The sequence below is a fragment of the Musca autumnalis genome, unplaced genomic scaffold, assembly GCF_047663935.1.
Source record: "Musca autumnalis isolate F117 unplaced genomic scaffold, ASM4766393v1 scaffold_1, whole genome shotgun sequence".
Classification (NCBI taxonomy): domain Eukaryota; kingdom Metazoa; phylum Arthropoda; class Insecta; order Diptera; family Muscidae; genus Musca; species Musca autumnalis.
In genome coordinates, this window is record NW_027411644.1 from 116,344,445 (window position 1) to 116,364,721 (window position 20,277).

At 35.5% G+C, this 20,277-nt stretch overlaps 1 protein-coding gene across 1 annotated transcript; it reads left to right on the top strand.

Moving 5' to 3' along the window:
- The first annotated feature begins 1,241 nt into the window (after nt 1–1,241).
- Nucleotides 1,242–3,197, top strand: LOC141399274 (membrane metallo-endopeptidase-like 1). Its single transcript, XM_073977785.1, has one exon. The coding sequence runs from the start codon at nt 1,242–1,244 to the stop codon at nt 3,195–3,197; it is 1,956 nt and encodes a 651-aa protein (XP_073833886.1).
- The last annotated feature ends 17,080 nt before the right edge of the window (nt 3,198–20,277 follow it).

Here is a 20,277-nt window from a genome sequence, read left to right on the forward strand (position 1 = left end):
TGGTTTGGCTGTTATATGCTAAAATATTCAAAAAACCTTGAAAAACAAAAACTTCAAGTCAAATTTCGGGAGCTCGATTTTCACCGTAGGCATGTGGTCTAGTGGACTTTTTTGCTCAGTACAATCCCAAGAATCAGAAACTCAAGGCGCCCGTGATGGTGTTCAAATCGTCCCACCCTAGTGTGGAATCTTCATTCTGGACTATATGTAACACATATTTTTATTATAGTTGTAGCCAGTGATGCCAGATTTTCCGATTTATCGCCAGTTTTAAAATTTTTAGACCAAATAACAGAAATGCCGATTTGATTTTTAACCCTAAAACGCCGATTTGTAGTTATGGCAACTTTTTCACATAAAATTAGCGTTTTGTGTGAATATTGTGATTTGTATAATTTTTTATGATTTTTTTGTCCAAGAAAAGGACCAGGCTTTTTTAACAGATATTTTGTCATGAGGAAATGCATATTTTGATCTACATTCGGTACTTTTTTGTTGAAAAATATTGCATAGTTTTGTGACAAGTGGCCATCTACGAGACACTGTTTTTAAAAAAAGCATCTAGCGTTGTACGCTCTATCTCGAAAACGACTGTACGGATCATCACATATTTCTATTGGCTTATTATGTATCTAGTTTTCTTGTTTTTAGAGGGAATTTCAAAAAATATTAATTAAAAAAATTGTAGACTTTTAAAATTCAAACTTTGTTAAAAAATTGGGTACCTTTTGGCCAAAAACGTTCAAAATTTTAAAAAAATCTCTTCTTTAAAGAAACGATTTTTATGTACTTAATAATATAATTGTTCCACAAACATCCCAGAAGCGGCAAGTGAGGGTTGGGCGGTGTTGTACTTAATAAGCCCACAAAATTATATGATAATCGGTACAGTCCTTCTCGACCTATAGTGAACACCGCTTTTTTTCATAAACAGCGTTTCGTAGGTGTAGGTTTCATTTGTAACAAAACTGTTTTGTTTTATGAATTGGTAATTGTTTTCTTTACTTAAAATTTAAGATTTTCGAGTAAGCTTATCTGGCATCACTGGTTGTAGCGTCGGCAACGTTTTCAAGAGAGAAACTCTTGAGCAGACTGTTATCTGTCAAAAGACAATTTCTTATCACCAGCTTCTGTACATAACATTTTGGAAGACTTCGTCCACATTATCATAACAATTTAGTTTGTTTTAATGCCTGGGTACGGTCAACACGCCGCTTACGATAAGAGTTGTCGAACCCACAATGTGTCACAAATACAAATTGCTGTTCCTTGTCATGCAAATGTCTAGTTTGTTTATTAACATCATAAATTCATATCCGGAGAAGATTTTGGAGCCTAATTTACAACACATGAAACAACTAATGTCTTCTATAGATTTAATGAAATATCCCTGTGTCAACTTCTATGAATTCGCCTGTGGCGAATGGTCGTCTTATCAAAAAAATGAACATTATTCAAATATTGAAGAGTTGGTGGATTACCGAACTAATTTGGAATTAATAAAAATTGTACCCAATATGAATGATGAAATACTTAAAATGGACGTCTTCAACCATACATTCAATTATTATCAATCATGTCTCAAAGCTGAGGGCAGTGCTCCAATGCTAGAGTACTTGAAAATTATTAAGCCGGCGAAGAATTTGGAGTGGCCACTATTGTGGCATTTACGAGAAGGTAGCGATGGTAAAAAATGGCCTGCGGATCAATTTGATGTTTATGCATTTTTGGGACAGTTGTTTGACTACGGCTTTGGAAATATTCTGATAAGGGCGCACATTGAGCAGACGGCCAGTGATGCTGTTATAACTTTGTCGCGACCCACTGAAAATACTCTAGACTTATACATTATTGTAAATATGATAGAAAAATTAAGAAGAAAAAAACGTCCTTCACTAACGGAGTTTGTCGATGCCATAGAACTACAATCTCTACAAGTTGATTTAAATAATATGAGTAAAAGCTACGAAGAAAAACGAGGGCATCGCACGGTACTTTTCGAAAGCAACGATGATTTCGAGAGACTTAAAGAAGGAAACTTTGCAAGTTTTTATAGATATATTAAAAATATTGGAATTCTCCATACAAAGAAAAATGTAAAAATTTACGTTGCCGATGTGCCATATTTTTATAATTTATTCGGCCTACACTGGACCAAGGAAATGAAGGAGAAGCTATGTAACTATATAATGCTAAATCTGTTGCAATATCTGATTAAGGACAAAGGCACCACTGGCTACAGTAAATTGGAGTGTATAAAAGAGGTACGACAAAAATTAGATTTACCATTAACATTTCTATACTATTTACATGTCTACAAGTCAAATGAAATAAAAACGAATCCTGATATAAGAAATATATTTCGCCAGCTAGTTGATAGCCTGACACAACTCGTAACACAATTCGAAAACAAATCTGGACTTCCTTTTAACACAGAATTCAAACCACAATTAAGGAACACCACCATGAATGTTGGAAATCAACCCAGAAATGTACGTAACTCTCACATCAAAGGATTATTTGTCCATATACCTCAACTCCAACCAAATGATTTCTACATGAATCACTTGCAGTTACTACGACACAAAATGATCACATCATTTAAACGTTTTGACTATCGCACACATGTCATGTATTCGCCTAACAATGGTATTGGTTATTCATCCACACCCTTTCACGATGAAGTCCGCAACATGTTGATATTACCTCTCGGTCTGCTAAAGCCACCAATTTATCATCCAGATTTACATCCCATCTTTAAATGGTCAACATTGGGATTTATATTGGCAAGAAATATTATCCACACCTACGATGCTGGGATACCCTATTATTTTCCATCAACATCTATGGAACCAAAATTATATCGTCAGTGTATACAACAATTTCAAAATAATAGCAAAACTATAGGTGTTACTCGAAATATTGGAGCTGCAGCAGTGGCCTATCACGCCTATCTTCAAAATCACCCAAATCAGTTGCAACCTGATTTTACCGATATACCATGGCAAAAATTATTCTTTCTTAATTTGGCACAAACATTTTGTACGAGTGAACCACATTTAAGAAAAAGAAATAATTTCTATTTGCAAACAATAACAGAGCGATTCCCTGGTTTCCGTGAGGCATTTTCATGTCCACGAAGTGACATAAAACCCAAGGACATGTGCACATTTTCGGATGATTATGAGTTTTTGTAGCGTTTTAAAAAATGTAAAAAATAAACTCAAATAATTGTTTTTCGAATAAATGTGTATTTTTATAAAGAAACAAGTAAAAAAGTATCAGTCTACTTTGCCGACAGAGATATACCCTCAGCCTGTGCAAATTGAAACACTTTTTTTCACAAAAAAAAAAATTATGTATTTAGGGGGTTTCAAAATTATGGTCGTATGAACCGACAAAAATGTTGATTAAGATTAAAGTTCAAACATTTTGCGGAAAAGGTACTTAAAGGAATGGGCCGACATAGACCATGGGGGTGCCATAGGGGGTTTTTACAACCTTCGGGCTGTTTTCTCAAGAAGTATGGACTTGCCTCTGAAACAACTTTTACCATCGTAATTGAGGCAGCGAATGTAAGTTGCTTCAACAAAAATCAAAGCGATTCAATAGCAGGTCTTAAAGCGAACTTATCCAAAATTTTGTGTGGGAGGTACTGGATGGAGTGGACAAATATAGTCCATATTCGAACCTGATCTATATCTGGTAGATATTATGAGAATGTGTAAAGTATGGACCAAATGGGTCACTTCCATCAAGAGTTATCGTGCGCACAATTTTTCTGAATATTTTTGAAAATTTGTGGGGTAGGTACCTGAAGGAGTGGAACGATATGGCTTATCTACGAACTTAGGGCCTGTTTATGTATGTCGATAAGAAAATGAATACGCAAGAAAAACTACCAAATTTGAGTGTGCTTTTCAAATTTGTTTTTTGTTTTGAAGCAAAAGCAAAGGAATTAATGTTTCCAAAAATAAGGTTTGCGTGTTTTTCATGCGCACACATTTTCGTTTCGAAATACATAAACTGGGGGTTAAACTAAGTTTGGAAACAATATTACGCTTCCACCCATAAACATGGTGTTTTCAGGAAGTATGGATTTGCCCCTGAGGAAACTTGTACCTTCGCATAGGGGACAGTGAATACAAGATGTTACAACAAAAACCAATGCGATTCGAGAGCAGGTCCTAAACTGAACTTTTCCGAAATTTTGTGTGGGAGGTAGCCGAAGGAGTGGACCGATTGAGTCCATATTGGAACCTCATCTAAGTTTGGTAGAAATTACACGATGTGTAAAGTATGGACCAAATCGGTTATTCCCTACAAGAGTTATCGTGCGCACAAGTTTTGCGAAAAATTTTGAACATTTGTGGGGGAGGTACCTGAAGGAGTGGACCTATATGGCCCATCTTCGAACTTAAATCGAATCTGGACAAAATATTTCGATACCCAAAATTTGAACCGAATCGATTGATCCGTTCGATAGTTTTCGTGCGCACCAGCCAGCCAGACAGACAGACAGACGGACGGACATAGCTAGATCTACTCAAAATTGTCTGAAACGGATATCGTACAAACATACTTGGGGTCTAAAACCATTATTTCGATGTGGCACATTTTTGGTTGTATCAAAGTGTAAATACCCTCTTTAGCCTAAAGGCTGAGCGTATAATTAATAAACAAAATGTCTGTTAAAGTTTAATCGTTTACGATCTTTATTTTACGATATTTTTCTTACTTTTTCGCAAATTGTGGATTTTTAAAATTTATTTTTCCAAAAATCATGGGTTTTAAAAACATATTTTTCCAAAAATCTTGGATTTTTAAACAATATTTTTCCAATTTTTTTAAGCAATATTTTTTCAAAAATCATGGATTTTTTTAACAAAAATTTTCCAAAAATTTGAAATGTTTTAAAGAATATTTTCTGCAAATCTTGGACTTAAAAAAATAAACATTATTCCAAGAATTTTGAATTAAAAAAATAATTTTTCCAAAATATTATATTAAAAAAAAATATCTCCAAAAATTTTTTTTAGCTATATTTTCCAAAAATACTGTTTTTTTAAACAACATTTTTCCAAAGATCTCGGATTTTTTAAACAACTTTTATCGAAAACCATTAATTTTTCCAAAAGTCTTGAATTTAAAAAAAAAAAATATTTTTCTAAAACAAACAATTTTTATCCAAAACCACTGTTTTTTTAAACACTATTTTTGCAAAAATCTTGGATTTTTTAAATAATTTTTTTTCCAAAAACCGTGGATTTTTTAAACAATAATTTTCCCAAAAATCGTGTATTTTTTAAACAATACCTTTCCAAAAATCGTAGATTTTTTGAATAATATTTTTCCCAAAATCATTAATTTTTTTAAATAATTTTTCTTCCAAAAATCGTGTATTTTCTAAACAATATTTACCCAAAAATATTGGATTGTTAAAGAATATTTTTTTAAAAATCTTGGATTGTTTAAAGAACATTATTTCAAAAATCTTGGATTAAAAAAATCGTGAGTTTTTTAAACAATATTTTTCAAAAGTCTTGAATTAAAAAAAAATATTTTTATTTATTATTGTCTTTTTAGGACGAAGGCCATTATTTATGAAAGTTTTTAATTAATTAACTAGATTAATAGAGCTAATATGGCCTAAGGAGTTTTGTATTGAAAAATGAATTCTAGCGAAATACCACACACTCAACCATTACGCTACGATCGTTTCGCCTGGTGGTTTAAGCCAGGCTCATCAGGCGTATTTGAATGCTAATGGCTAGAAGACAAAGGCTGATTTTGATAACTTCTATTTATACAAACATTTTTACAATTTTGTAATTATGAAGTATTTATGGAAGTCTTTTTCTTTATCAAGTCACCCTAGTGTCTTATCTAGGAATCATTTTCTCAATACATACACATATACAATCGAAGGGGGGTTTCCTTCATGAATTGTAATGCCTTCAGTTATTGAAGTTTTGGATATCATGTCGACTAGTTTTGTTGATATGATACATTGGCATCATGTCGACTAGTTTGTTGATATGATACATTGGCAGTGGCTTAGAACGCTGAGATTCTCGACAACCTTGTCTGTTTGTTGGAGAGGACCCAGGTTCAAACCTCAGCCGGGGCAGCCGGGCTCTGCTGTGAAGATTTTTATTTATTATTGTCTTTTTAGGACGAAGGCCATTAGCTCGATTAATCCAATTAATTAATTAAAAACTTTCATAAATAATGGCCTTCGTCCTAAAAAGACAATAATAAATAAAAATCTTCACAGCAGAGCCCGGCTGCCCCGGCTGAGGTTTGAACCTGGGTCCTCTCCAACAAACAGACAATGTTGTCGAGATCTCAGCGTTCTAAGCCACTGCCAATGTATCATATCAACAAACTAGTCGACATGATGCCAATGTATCATATCAACAAAACTAGTCGACATGATATCCAAAACTTCAATAACTGAAGGCATTACAATTCATGAAGGAAACCCCCCCTTCGATTGTATATGTGTATGTATTGAGAAAATGATTCCTAGACAAGACACTAGGGTGACTTGATAAAGAAAAAGACTTCCATAAATACTTCATAATTACAAAATTGTAAAAATGTTTGTATAAATAGAAGTTATCAAAATCAGCCTTTGTCTTCTAGCCATTAGCATTCAAATACGCCTGATGAGCCTGGCTTAAACCACCAGGCGAAACGATCGTAGCGTAATGGTTGAGTGTGTGGTATTTCGCTAGAATTCATTTTTCAATACAAAACTCCTTAGGCCATATTAGCTCTATTAATCCAGTTAATTAAAAAAAATATTGTTTTTCAAAATAGTCAGGCTTAATCCCATAGTCGTTGTTTTAATATTTTATTAAAACAACTTTAATTTATTAGTGGGAAAAAATTGGCGATGTTTACCAAGGGGTAAGGCAGGGAATACTATAGTTTCAGATCTCGCCACAGATCTTCATCAGTTCCCTTATTTCTTGTTTTTCAACAAGAAACTTTTTATACCCAAGTGTCAATTGCTAGCTCAAATAGATACGTGCGCAAAGAAACACTCTGATCGAGAATTTCTTTGGCACTACCTAAACTCTAGCAACTTCACTTGCAAACAAATCCAAATTTTTCCCACTGCTATGCGTTCGTCGATTCTCGACGAAAAAGCACATAACTAATTTGTTGGTATTGTATACTACAGCAATAAACAACATTTTGACGGTGCCCGGTCTCACAATTAGGAGGGTACTGATGAAGATCTGTGGCGAGATCTGAAACTATAGTATTCCCTGCCTTACCCCTTGGTAAACACCGCCAATTTTTTCCCACTAATAAATTAAAGTTGTTTTAATAAAATATTAAAACAACGACTATGGGATTAAGCCTGACTATTTTGAAAAACAAAATAGATGTCGTCATCCCAAACAAAAAACGCCAACCCTCCTAATTGTGAGACCGGGCACCGTCAAAATGTTGTTTATTGCTGTAGTATACAATACCAACAAATTAGTTATGTGCTTTTTCGTCGAGAATCGACGAACGCATAGCAGTGGGAAAAATTTGGATTTGTTTGCAAGTGAAGTTGCTAGAGTTTAGCTAGTGCCAAAGAAATTCTCGATCAGAGTGTTTCTTTGCGCACGTATCTATTTGAGCTAGCAATTGACACTTGGGTATAAAAAGATTCTTGTTGAAAAACAAGAAATAAGGGAACTGATGAAGATCTGTGGCGAGATCTGAAACTATAGTATTCCCTGCCTTACCCCTTGGTAAACATCGCCATTTTTTCCCACTAATAAATTAAAGTTGTTTTAATAATATATTAAAACAACGACTATGGGATTAAGCCTGACTATTTTGAAAAACAAAATAGATGTCGTCATCCCAAACAAAAAACGCCAACCCTCCTAAAAAAATATTTTAATAAAAATCGTGGATTTAAAAAAATTAATATTTTTCTTTTTTAAAGAATAAAGATAAACCATGGATTTTTTTAAATAATATTTTTCCAAAAATAGCGGATTTAAAAAATATTTTTACAAAAACCCGTGGATTTTTTTAAAGAATCTATATATATAAAAATGGTGTAAAAAATGTATAGTAATTCATAAAATCAGAACGGCTAGGCCGATTTCTGTAAAAATTTTTGTCAGTTATTCGTATTTTCGAGGAGAAGGTCTTTACGGAAGAAAATTTTCTGTTGTTAATTGATACATATTTATTTAAATATTCTTCGAACCCCTTTAGTTCGAATTTCCAAAAATTATTCGCATTTCACCCGAAAACATCAACAGTGACCAATATTTTTTTAGGTATTTCAATTAAGGATAAAACCCTTCTTGTAGAAATTGTCAAGTTTGTCTACTTTTCCAAATGAATTTACTAAAAAGTACAGAAAAACAAACTTTGTTGAAATGATTCTTCGCGTTTGACTACTTGTTTTCAGAAAGTTATTTAGAAAACGCCTTCGCGTCCTGCCACAGTGCGAAATATGGGAAGTTTAGTGGAACTTTAAGGAATTTTGAAGTACATAAAATTAACTAAATTTTTATTGAATTTCTTAGCTAAGTACTCCACTGCAAATGATCCATACTCAGTTTGGCGATTTACTCCGCGAAACGACTTAAAAATGCACTTTAAATTGCACTTTTGTTTCATAATGTTTTTTCTAAGAAATATAATTTGGATTCATTAAAAAATAGCGTGGCGCGGACAAACGGTAAGTCAGTATGCCATGACTAATTTTTCTTAATATTTTACAAAACAATTATGATATTTTACTCTTTAAAAAAATGCAAAAAACTCTTATTGTTTTCATGCAATTTTAATAGGAATAAAGTGCTTTATTGAAGTTTTCAAAATTATTTTTTTATTTTTCGTGGATATTTCAAAAGTGTGTTCCGTACATTTCCGTGTTAAGATATATATGATCTGAAAGTTTCGGGTCTCCTCTATTCGCAAAGCCATAAAACAGCTGCGGTAACGTGCGGTCTTCGTAGGAATTCAAGTTTTATTTAAATGACTTGGGAAAATTCATTTAATTGTATTTCCAAAGTGGAAGGTAAACGTGGCAATGGACGCCATTGTTGACTGTGTTTTGAAAAAAATGGACTCACTAATTCTAACAAATGGTGATTTCTGTTAAATTAAGAATCCTCTCGCAATTTTTCATAGTTTTGACCTGTAAATGTTGGTGATTTAGTGCAACATTTTTGGATGCTGTACAAGTACTCGTACCATTATGTGTACATGTACCATTATATGTTAAAAATTGTAATGCAGTTCCAACCTGAACTTAATCTGAGAGACATTATTAATAAAATTAATGGTACAGACCTGCTAAATAGACCAATACACATTATAGCTACAAATGAAAAACAAAAATTATTGACATTTTACTCCTTAATGGATGTGTAGGGTTGTGGGGCTTCACCCAGAAGTGGACCTATGTTGACAGATTTTATGTGAGTAGGATGTGTATTCGCTAATATCTTAAAAGGTACACTTGCATCAAAATGGGTTGCAATTTTTGTCTTCAAAATTTAAAATACCTAATATGAAGGAACCCGTCATATGGGGGCTATACCAAAAACGCGTATCTACGATGCTAATATTTCGCACAGTGGTTTTCTACCTACGAAGAACATAAAATGCTAAAATACAACCAAATACATTGGAAAATGTGTCTGTAACATTTAAAATAGGTCCCATCTACCGGTACCGTTCAATGGGGGCTATACCTGAACGCGAACCTACATTGAAAATATTTTGTACATAAGTTTTCTATCCGCTGAATACTGAATATACCAATTTGCATCAAAATCGATTGAAAAATTTATGTAAAACGTAAAAACGGCAGCCGGCGTTACATGAAAGCCGCGGGAAACCACGGGCCTATGTAGCCCAATTTTAGCCAAACACTATCCACTAATATAAGAGACATTTTTGGAAAATTTTAGGAGTCTACGCCCTTTCCTTTAAAAGTTATTAGCAAAGTTCCGCTAAAGTGCTCATATTTCGCACTGTGCCTGGGTTTGAAATATTTTATTAAATATTGTACTATTGGTTTTGGTACAATATTGAATACAATTTTTTAAATTTTCATAACCATTCTGATCTAATCCCAACCGTGATCCACATAACAAATTTCAAAGCGCTGGATTTACCAGTCCATTTTATATCAGCGATTCAATGTTTAGTACTTTTAGTACACTTATATAATTCCTGCTTTATTCCCACACGGAATACGAAATTGCTACCAAATTTTGTACTCTTCGTACATAAGGGTCTAAGCTTAATAAATAACTTCTTTTATCAAATCTATATATCAAACGCGATTCTCATTTCCAGCTCTACCTGTTCACCCAGAAACAATTATGCCACTATTTAGTACTTTTCGTATATTAAAATATTCATTCATAAGTACGAATTTCCAAAACCTCTTCCTAATACTTCAAAATTCGAGGACATTTCCTTTAGATAATAAATAATTATATCAAATTTTGTTTCAGCTCTATCCATTCTCCCACATCCTCCTTATCACCACTCTATACACCAACTGCTATCCTAATACCGAATTTAAAAATTCCAGGTTAATTCTAACTCATATCTCAACCCTACACCCCTCTAATACAAAATTTTAGAATTCCAGCGCTGTCCATAAAACTATCTAGTACTTTTCGTGTATTTATGGTACATACATATCAACTCCATATACTAACGCCACACTCCAGCTCTTTCACTACATTCAATAACAAATTGACTACCATTTAGTACTTTTCGTATATTTATGGTAGACATTTCCCAAACCACATCGATATCTCAACCCTACACCCTTACAGCGACTTTAATACCAAAATTTCGAATCCCAACTCCCTTCTTAGACCCAATATCAAATTTAGTACCATTTAGAATTTCCAAAACTATCTCCAGTTTAAGGAATCCTACACTCTAATAGTAATCATAATTCCAAATTTCAGGATTCTAGCCAGATCTTTCCGTTTACCCAACTCTAAAATCTACATCACTCCAACAGTAATCAGAGTTCCACATTTCAGAATCTATCCGTTACCTCAAAGCCAATTTGTACCAAATTTAGTACCATTAAGTACTTTTCATACTCATAAGGTCGAATTTCCAAAAATACCTCAATCCTATACTCCAACAGTAATCTTAAATCCAGATTTCATCTATCTATCATTTCACCCAAATTCAAATTGCACCAAATTTAGTGTTTTTCGTATATATAGGTACGAATTTCCCATAACACCACTTGCCAACATTGGTTCCCCTACCAAATTTCATTCTAGCTATATCTGTTCAAAATAAACAATTGGTTCCAAATTTAGTAACTTTCAGTACTATTCGTACACTTATTTATATATGTATACTATCAGATCCCGGTCCGCGTTGCTGGCCCGTCATAATGAGTTTTAATGACAACTTTTTATGGACTTTATACTTGACAATTTAAAAATTGGTATTTTCTACCTCATTTCTTCTGTCCATTGTCAAACCGAGGAGGATTTTTATAGTATCTACAGATTTTGTCTGTGAACTTTCTATTCTCATACGGACTTTGTCGAATTTTTTCGCACTTTGATGCTGTTTAGGACTTATTATCCTCCATGTCCCCTGTATTTTTACTAAAGCGGTCTAATTCTAAATGATAAAAAAGTAGAATTCTCCCGAGTATTGAGACTTATATGATTTTAGTTTTTCATGGCTGATGGACCGTTGAACCTCACCATTTAAGGAAATTTGTAAATACATATGTATATCGCTTTTCTTGGCAACCACCGTTGTCTCGAAAATTAAATTGCAAGCCGATGCACTCATAAGTTTAACAAATATAGTGATTATAAAAACAAAACGCCCCGGAAATTTGTATGTAAATAAATGGCAATTAGGACCACGGGACATTCATGAACATTTTCTGAAAATTGCATAAAATTAGGTTCAGTAGTTGTCAAAAAATAATGTATTGAAAAGAGTGGGCGTGGTCATTAGTTTTCAATATATAACATATATAAAAAGATGCCTTGGTCCAGTAATTTGTATTCCAAAATTTATGCTGAAACTGATATTATCATAGGTTTGGTTTATACATATAGCGTTTAAAAGAAAGACGTGGGGAAGATACCCCCGCTTTCCAGAAACACATAAAATATACATAACAACGGCAAACCTTGCACATTTGCTGCAAATTTCATGGAAATTTGTTCCGTAGTGTTGGAGATAAAACATATTTAAAAAAATTGTAGAATAATTGGTAAATTTTTAAACCGATACACTCGTAATATTTGCCAATATAGCGTTTTGTTTTTAAATATCGCATAGGGGAGGTACCGCGCCCTCCTCTGGATTTCAATAAAATATGTAGCCTGTTTCGGAGGCCATCCCTGTACATTCCCTAACAATTTCAAGAAAATCGGTTCAGTAGTTTTGTAGATGTAACATATTTTAAAAAGTTGTTGGGTCCCAAATAATTAGGTAAGGTCAGAGACACAACCACAATTGTCTCGCAAATTAATTTCCAAACCGATACATTCGTAATTATTGTAAATATTGCATTTTTAAACAAATAGTGTATAGGGGAAGTACCCCGCCCCTTCCGAATATCAACAAGTTTTGTAGCCTATTTTCACCGGGGGTCATCTCTGTACATTCTATGACAATTTCAGGAAAATCAGCTCAGTAGTTTTTGTAGAAAAGATTAAAATTGAAAAAAGTGAGTGTGGTCAAATTTTCTTTGCATAAAAGCCTAAGTTTGGTTATGACGAACATTAAAAAAAGAATTATCCAAATCGGTCCAGCCGTTCTCAACTGATGCCAGTACCACCGAACGACATTTGATTTTTATACCCTACACCACCTTGTGGTAAGGGGTATTATGTCTTTGTGCATTAGTTTGTAACATGCAAAAGGAAACGAGATAGACCCATAGAATTATAGAATCACTTTCTGAGTCGATTTACGCATGTCCGTCTGACCGTCTGTCCATGTATTTTTGTAAACAAAGTACAGGTCGCATTTATTGTCCGATTCGCATGAAAATTGGGGAAGATAGTTTTTTTTGGCTAAAGGACGAACGCAATTTATTTTGGTAAAAATCGGTTCAGATTTGGATATAACCCCATGTATATCTTCGCCCGATTTAAGGCATTTGGTGCACGAAACACGCTACATATGTCCGATTTCAATGAAATTTGGAATGTGCGACGGAATTTAGTTTAGAAATAAGTGTGCCAAATTATATAGAAATCGGTTCAAATTTGGCTATTTTTTTTTCCTTTATTTATTCCTCATGGGAACATAGGACTTCCAACTTATTCTATCATTACATATTACTTTTATTTCATTATATGATTTGTTGATCTTATTCAATTCGGCAAGCACTGTTCGTCGCCATGTGTTCTTTGGTCTTCCCGGTCTTCTTGTGGGTTCCATTCTAATGCTGCTCTTGCTATACTGTTTTGTGATTTACGAAGTGTGTGTCCTATCCACTTCCATTTCCGTCTTTTTATTTGCTTTCCTATAGGTTCCTCATTGGCTAATAGGAGTAGTTCTTCGTTTTTGATTTTTATTGGCCAAAATATTCTGTGTATTATTCGTAGACACTTGTTAATAAACGTTTGCAGTCTTTGGGCTATGATCTTAGTCATCAACCACGTTTCGCTTCCATAGAGGAGTGTGCTTTTTACGCATGCATTGAATAGTCTCATTTTTGTTTTTGTTGATATGCTCGTTGCTCTCCATGTTTTATTGAGGCGACCGAATGCTGATCGTGCTTTCTTAAGTCTATTTGTAACGTCTTCTTCCACGCCATTGTCTACTGACATTACGCTTCCCAGGTAACAGAACTTGTTAGTATAGGAAATCGGGTAATTATTGACAGTGAGGTTGTTGTCGGTTATATGGTTTATGCGCATTGCATATGTTTTTTCTTCATTGATTTCCAGTCCAACCATTTTCGCAAGTTTCACCAGGTCATTTAATTTGCTCTGCATATCATTGAATTTGTGGGATAATAGACATATGTCGTCTGCATAGTCGAGGTCCTCCAGATGTTGTTGAAAGTTCCAAGTTATTCCTCTTTTTTTCTTGCTTAGAATTAGCATGATCTCATCTAGTACCACCGCAAACAACAGTGGTGACAATGGGCAGCCCTGTTTTACGCCGGCCATGGTGTAGAAAGGTTCGCTCGCCATCCCATTGTGTCGGACTTGGAGCGCAGCATTGTGGTACATAGCTTTTATTATATGTATTATTTTTAATGGAACACCTTTCGCCTGAAGTGCATCCCATATCGCTGTTCTTTTTATGGAATCGAAGGCTTTTTTAAAGTCGATAAAGACTAAGTATAGCGGGGTTCTCCACTCTATCGATTGCTCAATGATTATCCGGATGGTGTTCGTCTGATCCAGACAGCTCCTGTGGGGTCTAAATCCAGCTTGCTCATCTCTTAGTCCCCTTTCCACGATCTTTAGCCTGTCATTTATTATTGTTGCAAGTATTTTATATATGGTGTTGAGGAGGGTAATGCCCCGCCAATTATTGCAATCTGTCAGATCGTTTTTCTTTGGAAGTTTTATGATTGTTCCTTTCGTCCAAGTTTCAGGCAATTCCTCGTCTATCCACGCTTGCTGAATGTATGGTAGCAGTATTTCTGCAGCTGCTGTCGAGTTGGTCTGAAGAAGCTTTGCGGGTATGCCGTCCTCTCCAGGGGACTTATTTCTCTTTAGTTTTAGAATTGCAGCTTCTGTTTCCTCTGCGTCTGGAACGGAAACATTGATTCTTTGGTCGACCGCGGATCTTTCGAATATGGCTTGATGTGTTAAATCCTCAGTATCGTTACTTATGTTCTCGAAATGTTGTTTCCATCTTTCAGTTTGCTCTTCGGTTGTGGTAAGAAGTTGACCATTGTTGTCTTTGATTAAATGGTTGTGGGGTTTCCTTTGGTTTGATAATTGTTTGATTATTTGGTGTAACTCTTTCATATTGTTGGCTCCTGCTGCTGCCTCTGCTTCGTTTGTTAGGTTGTCGAAGTATGCCCTCTTATCGTTCCGTGCTGATATTTTGACCTTCTTTGCAACATTTTTATATTGTTCTTTTATGACAGGGTTGTCTATTTGTTGCGGTTTGAGCAGGTTTCTCTTTTCTATCAGTTTCCATGTTTCGTTTGATATCCATGGTTTACGCTTGTTTGTTTGGGTGTATCCTACGATGTTTTCTCCTAGTTCATATAGTTGCCTGCAGGTTTCGTCCCATGTTTTATTATTTAAGGGCAATAGTGTATTTAATCTTTGTCCGGCCTCATGTTTTGTTTCTACGTTTCGTAGCGCTGCTACATCAAGCCTTTTTTTGTCGCTTGCCTTCTTTTTTTGTGGATATTTTCGAGTTTTAGTTTTATTGTAGCTACCACTAGCTCATGGTCGCTGTCGATATCTGCTCCTCTTTTGGAACGCACGTCCTCTAAACTCCTTCTCCACTTTCCACTGATGCATATATGATCGATCTGGTTTCTTATTGTTCCATTAGGCGAGGTCCATGTATATTTATGGATGATTTTGTGGGGAAAGATTGACCCGCCAATTACCAGGTTGAATGTTTGGCAGAGCTCAACAAACCGTTCTCCGTTAGAATTTTTTGAGCCAATAGCGTGAGTTCCCATAATTTGTGTTAGCCCGACGTTATCATTACCAATTTTGGCGTTCATGTCGCCTGTTAACAATGTTATATCCCTTTTTGGGATGTTGTGTAATGTGGCTGTGACCTGGTCGTAAAATTCATCTTTTATAGAGTCTTCAGATTCCTCCGTTGGAGCATAGCATTGAACAATGGTAATGCATTTCTTCAACTTAGTGTGGAACCGAGCCGTTATTATGCGGTCGGAGATTGGCTTCCAGTCTTTAAGTGCTTTAGTATACTGCTTTGCTATTAGGAAACCCACCCCATTTTCATGTTTATTCTCTTTTCCGCTATACAAAACAATGTTTCCGTTCATTGTTGTGATCGTTCCGCTTTTTGGCCATCTCATTTCACTTATACCTAATATGGTTAGGTTATATTTCATTAGTTGCGACTCTAGCTGGGCGAGTCTAGATGTCTCTTTAAGTGTCCTGACGTTCCATTGTCCTATTCGTATCCTTTTCCGTGAGCCAATAGTCGTCAACGAGTTGGGGGTTTGTTCATTTTCATTATTTGTTGTAGAAGTTTCGTTAATCGTGTTTTGATTCGGACTAGTGGGTGATTGGCCTGCTGAGTCCTAGGATGGTTGTTTAAGCTAAAACTGTAAGCCCTAAATTTCCCCTCAAAACAGTAATTAAAATCTCCGGTTACCTTAATGTAAACACGGCAGATAAAATTCGTACTAAAATAACCAGTTGTAGTTACCAATAATAATCGGCCATGTTGAGAAGATCATTTCCTTTTTCTAAATCGATCTTGTCTTTTTCAACAACTCAAAGAATCAACACCTGTATCTATTTTGGTAAAGTAAACTACCTCAGAAGAAAATAAAGTTCATGTCCAACACTTGAAGTCAACACATTTGGTTTTACATTCTTTTTTTATTTTTCTTCCTTCGTTTCTCCTAACAACCTTGCGAGCTACAAACAAACCTACTAGCATACGTAGTTTGTTTTGTTTAGGCTCTCACTTAATCTGTCTTCTTACCAGTCCAGCGGTACCCAAGCTCCAATTTGATTACACACATCAATACTTCATACAAACATTTGGTCCACAACGAGCCGGATTGGAGACAGTGAGAGATTTCAGTTTCGCAAGCAGAGGTTTGGTACGAGACCGTTCTAGTGGTTGTTGGCTTCCTTTATCATTGTTTGTTGAGTGTCATCAGTTTCATCGTTCAAGCACGCGGTTTTGATTTAGTTCTGTGTTGGTCGTACAGTTTCACAAACAATTGCCGCGTTCAAGTTCTGTGAGGATTCGCCGGGCAGATAAAGTAAAAAAGTGGATTAAATAACAAGGAAACCCCCTATAGTGGCCGGTAAACTTGGATTCGAATAAACCCTAAAGTTGCCGGTAAACTTGGACTAAATAAAACCCTAAAGTTGCCGGTAAACTTGGATTAAGACTAAGCCTAAAGTTGCCGGTAAACTTGGATTGTCAACAGCAGTGAATAAGTGGTGCAGTGATTTACACACTAATCGGCAGGTATTACCAAAACAGTAGCTGAAGTAAGTTACAGTGAAATTCATTCGGTGGTAACAATCTCTATAAGTAAGTGACCTATACTACTCCTTAATAATCAAAAATATAAATTCTTATTCCGTTCGATGTTAACCTGCCTAAATCCATTCCAAATTAACACAAAAGTGAAATCCTCCTGCAAAATAAAATATACATACATGAAATTTTAAAGCATAGTCGCCTAACTTTTGTTGTAAGAAATCACTTGTGAAAAAAGTGTGACATACTTTTGTTCAAAAGTGTAAGAACACGCTCCTAAAAACGTGGGTTTTTTTATTCTGTTAAATGCGATTGAGCGAGCGTTTATCTGCATTAACATTTCCGATCATACATACATCCATGTTTAACATATCCAAAATATTTGCTCTCAGTTGTTATTATATCTCAACACAGCTCTCCTAATGCGCATGTCCATTGAGCGCAGATTACAACAAACACTCCGTAACATGCATATTTGAATTCTCATTTTTGGGACGTCTCTTTGTGTCACTGAGAGCCAGAAAGGTAGTAGCGCTCTCATCACTGTTGCTGGCATTGCTATTGTATGTGTGATAAGGCCCTTTGTTGTTGCCCTTTGGTTTGTAAATCGATTTCATTACCTCTTCGTCATTCTCTTTGAGTGGAAGTTATATTTTGTGAGTGATTGAGTAAACTCGTCGCTCTTGTTAAAGGAATAGTGAGGAACATCATCATAGATCGTTTTAAGCGCTCTTCTCTAAACCTGTTATCTCTATAGTATATGTACGTCGTGTTGTTTCTGAGTACTTGCACAATAAAAATCAGTCCAATTCCAGACGTTCCAGTTTACTTGCATTCAACGTGCCGATTTCATTCTGTTGCGAATCTACAGTTGAATGCCGAGGATTTGTATTCATAAGCGTTATAAGCTAAGATACAGATTCAAACAGATACATCGGCACAGTGGGCCGAAGAGTAATAAAATCGGGCTTATACTTATAAGTTTATTTGCATTAAGGAATCGATTATCGATTATTTTGAGTACAATATTCCTGTTGAGAAACTTAACTACATACATCCCCTAGTATACATTTGTCTAGGATAACACTCTTGCAACAGTGTTCACTGTAATAACAATTGTCAGCAGTTCAAGTTTGGTCAAATATATTTTTTTTTTTTCATTCACGGATCAGTCAGACTATCTTCTTATTTTTGGAAAAATAATTTTGTGTTGCAATCTTATCTTCCATTACAAAATCATCCTACATGTAATCATACCGCCTAATTGTCATCTCCTACTGCTATAACAAATATCAACTTGTCACTCGTTCTATATTACCGGTATCTAAATTAACTCTTCTTTGTCTATCTACTCTTCTGATACTACAAGCTCTCCTCACAGCTATCATCTTCGCTGTTTTTAGCCATTTTCTGCATCATTTCCAAATAGCCAAAACCTGTTATAGGTCGTTTTGACCCTACAGACGAATAGAGGTACAAGGTACCTAACATCTTCGTTACAAACCCTTCCTCATTTAAGGCTTCAATTCCCCTTTTTTCCAATCCTGGTTTAAAATGTCACTGGACCAATTCATACGCTTAGCCGACAACCTGGTAGAGTTCGAGGCTTCATTAAATGGTAACGAGTTACCAGTAAGCACTCGCTGTCTTCTCGAAACACATCAGGATGAAGTCAAATCTACGTGGAAAAGCCTGAAGCAAGTCTATGACAAGTGCTTGGCTGATCTTACTAATAAAGAGGAAGATGAAGATAAGGACAAAACACAGGACGAGGATGAAGCGTCTGTAATAGAGACGGTGAAACAAAAATACATGAAATCCTATTCGACATACTGTCGCATTATTTCAAAGCTAAACGAATCTATTGAAAACTTTTCATCCACGGTTCCTAGTCCAAGTCCTAATCCCCCCTCGAGTAATAATGCTACATTCCACCTTCCGCCAATCGAACTCGCCACATTTCATGGTGATTATAAATCGTGGCCTTCGTTCCGCGATATGTTTACGGCTGTTTGTATCCGTAATTCCAAATTAACCTCCGTTGAAAAGCTTTTCTACTTGTACCAGAAGACCAAGGGTGAGGCTCATGAAATAGTTGCTAAGAGTCCTCTAACCAATGATGGCTTCACTACCGCTTGGAGCAATCTATCTGCTCGTTACGAAAACAAGCGAATCCTTATAAACGGACAGTTAAGGGCATTATTTAATCTCACAGCAATTTCAGTTGAAAACGCAGCTTCGCTTAAGAACCTCCAGAGAGATGTAAATGCATGCATATCTACTCTGAAGGATTACAAAATCGATGTCGAGAGTTGGAACCCAATTTTCGTTTTCTTGTGTTCTAACTGTCTTCCTGACTCGACTCTCACTCTTTGGGAACAGACCTTAAGTGATAAAACCCTCATTCCAAAGTGGTCGGACTTGGACGCTTTCTTAACTAACCGGTATAGGACGTTAGAGTCAGTCTCTGATATGAAAAATGTCCATAAAAGTAAGACACTTCTGTCCAGTTCTAAATCAGCTTCGCCGTTCAAGGCTGGTAACTCTAAAATAAACACATTCCAAGCCAATGTATCCAAGCCTAAGTGCAAACTTTGTCCAAACGATCTCCACATAATAAGAAAATGTCCCAAGTTTCTGAACATGAACTACAACCAAAGGTTAGCAGAAATTAAAAGTCATAACCTATGCCTCAATTGCTTCTCTAGCTCACATTTACTAAGAAGTTGTAAAAGCAAGAATTCCTGTTTTAAATGCAACAGGCGCCACAACACTCTCTTACATAAGGATACGGATAGCGTCAACCACCAGCATCCTAGAAGTTCATCTCCCAGCTCTTCTGCAGCACCTTTTACTCCACGAACCTCAACTTCAATACAGTCCACTCAAAAATCGAAAGGCGTAATTCAGAATTGTTTTGCCTTAAATTCCAAAGGCGTCTTGTTAGGAACAGCACTAGTGAAAATCTTATACTGCAACGTTGATTATACGGTACGGGCGCTAATTGATTCTGGTTCAGAGGGGACATTTATATCTGAAAAGATGTTTAACCTTTTAAAGCTCCCATCTAAACGAACCGCGGCAAAGATATCAGGTCTG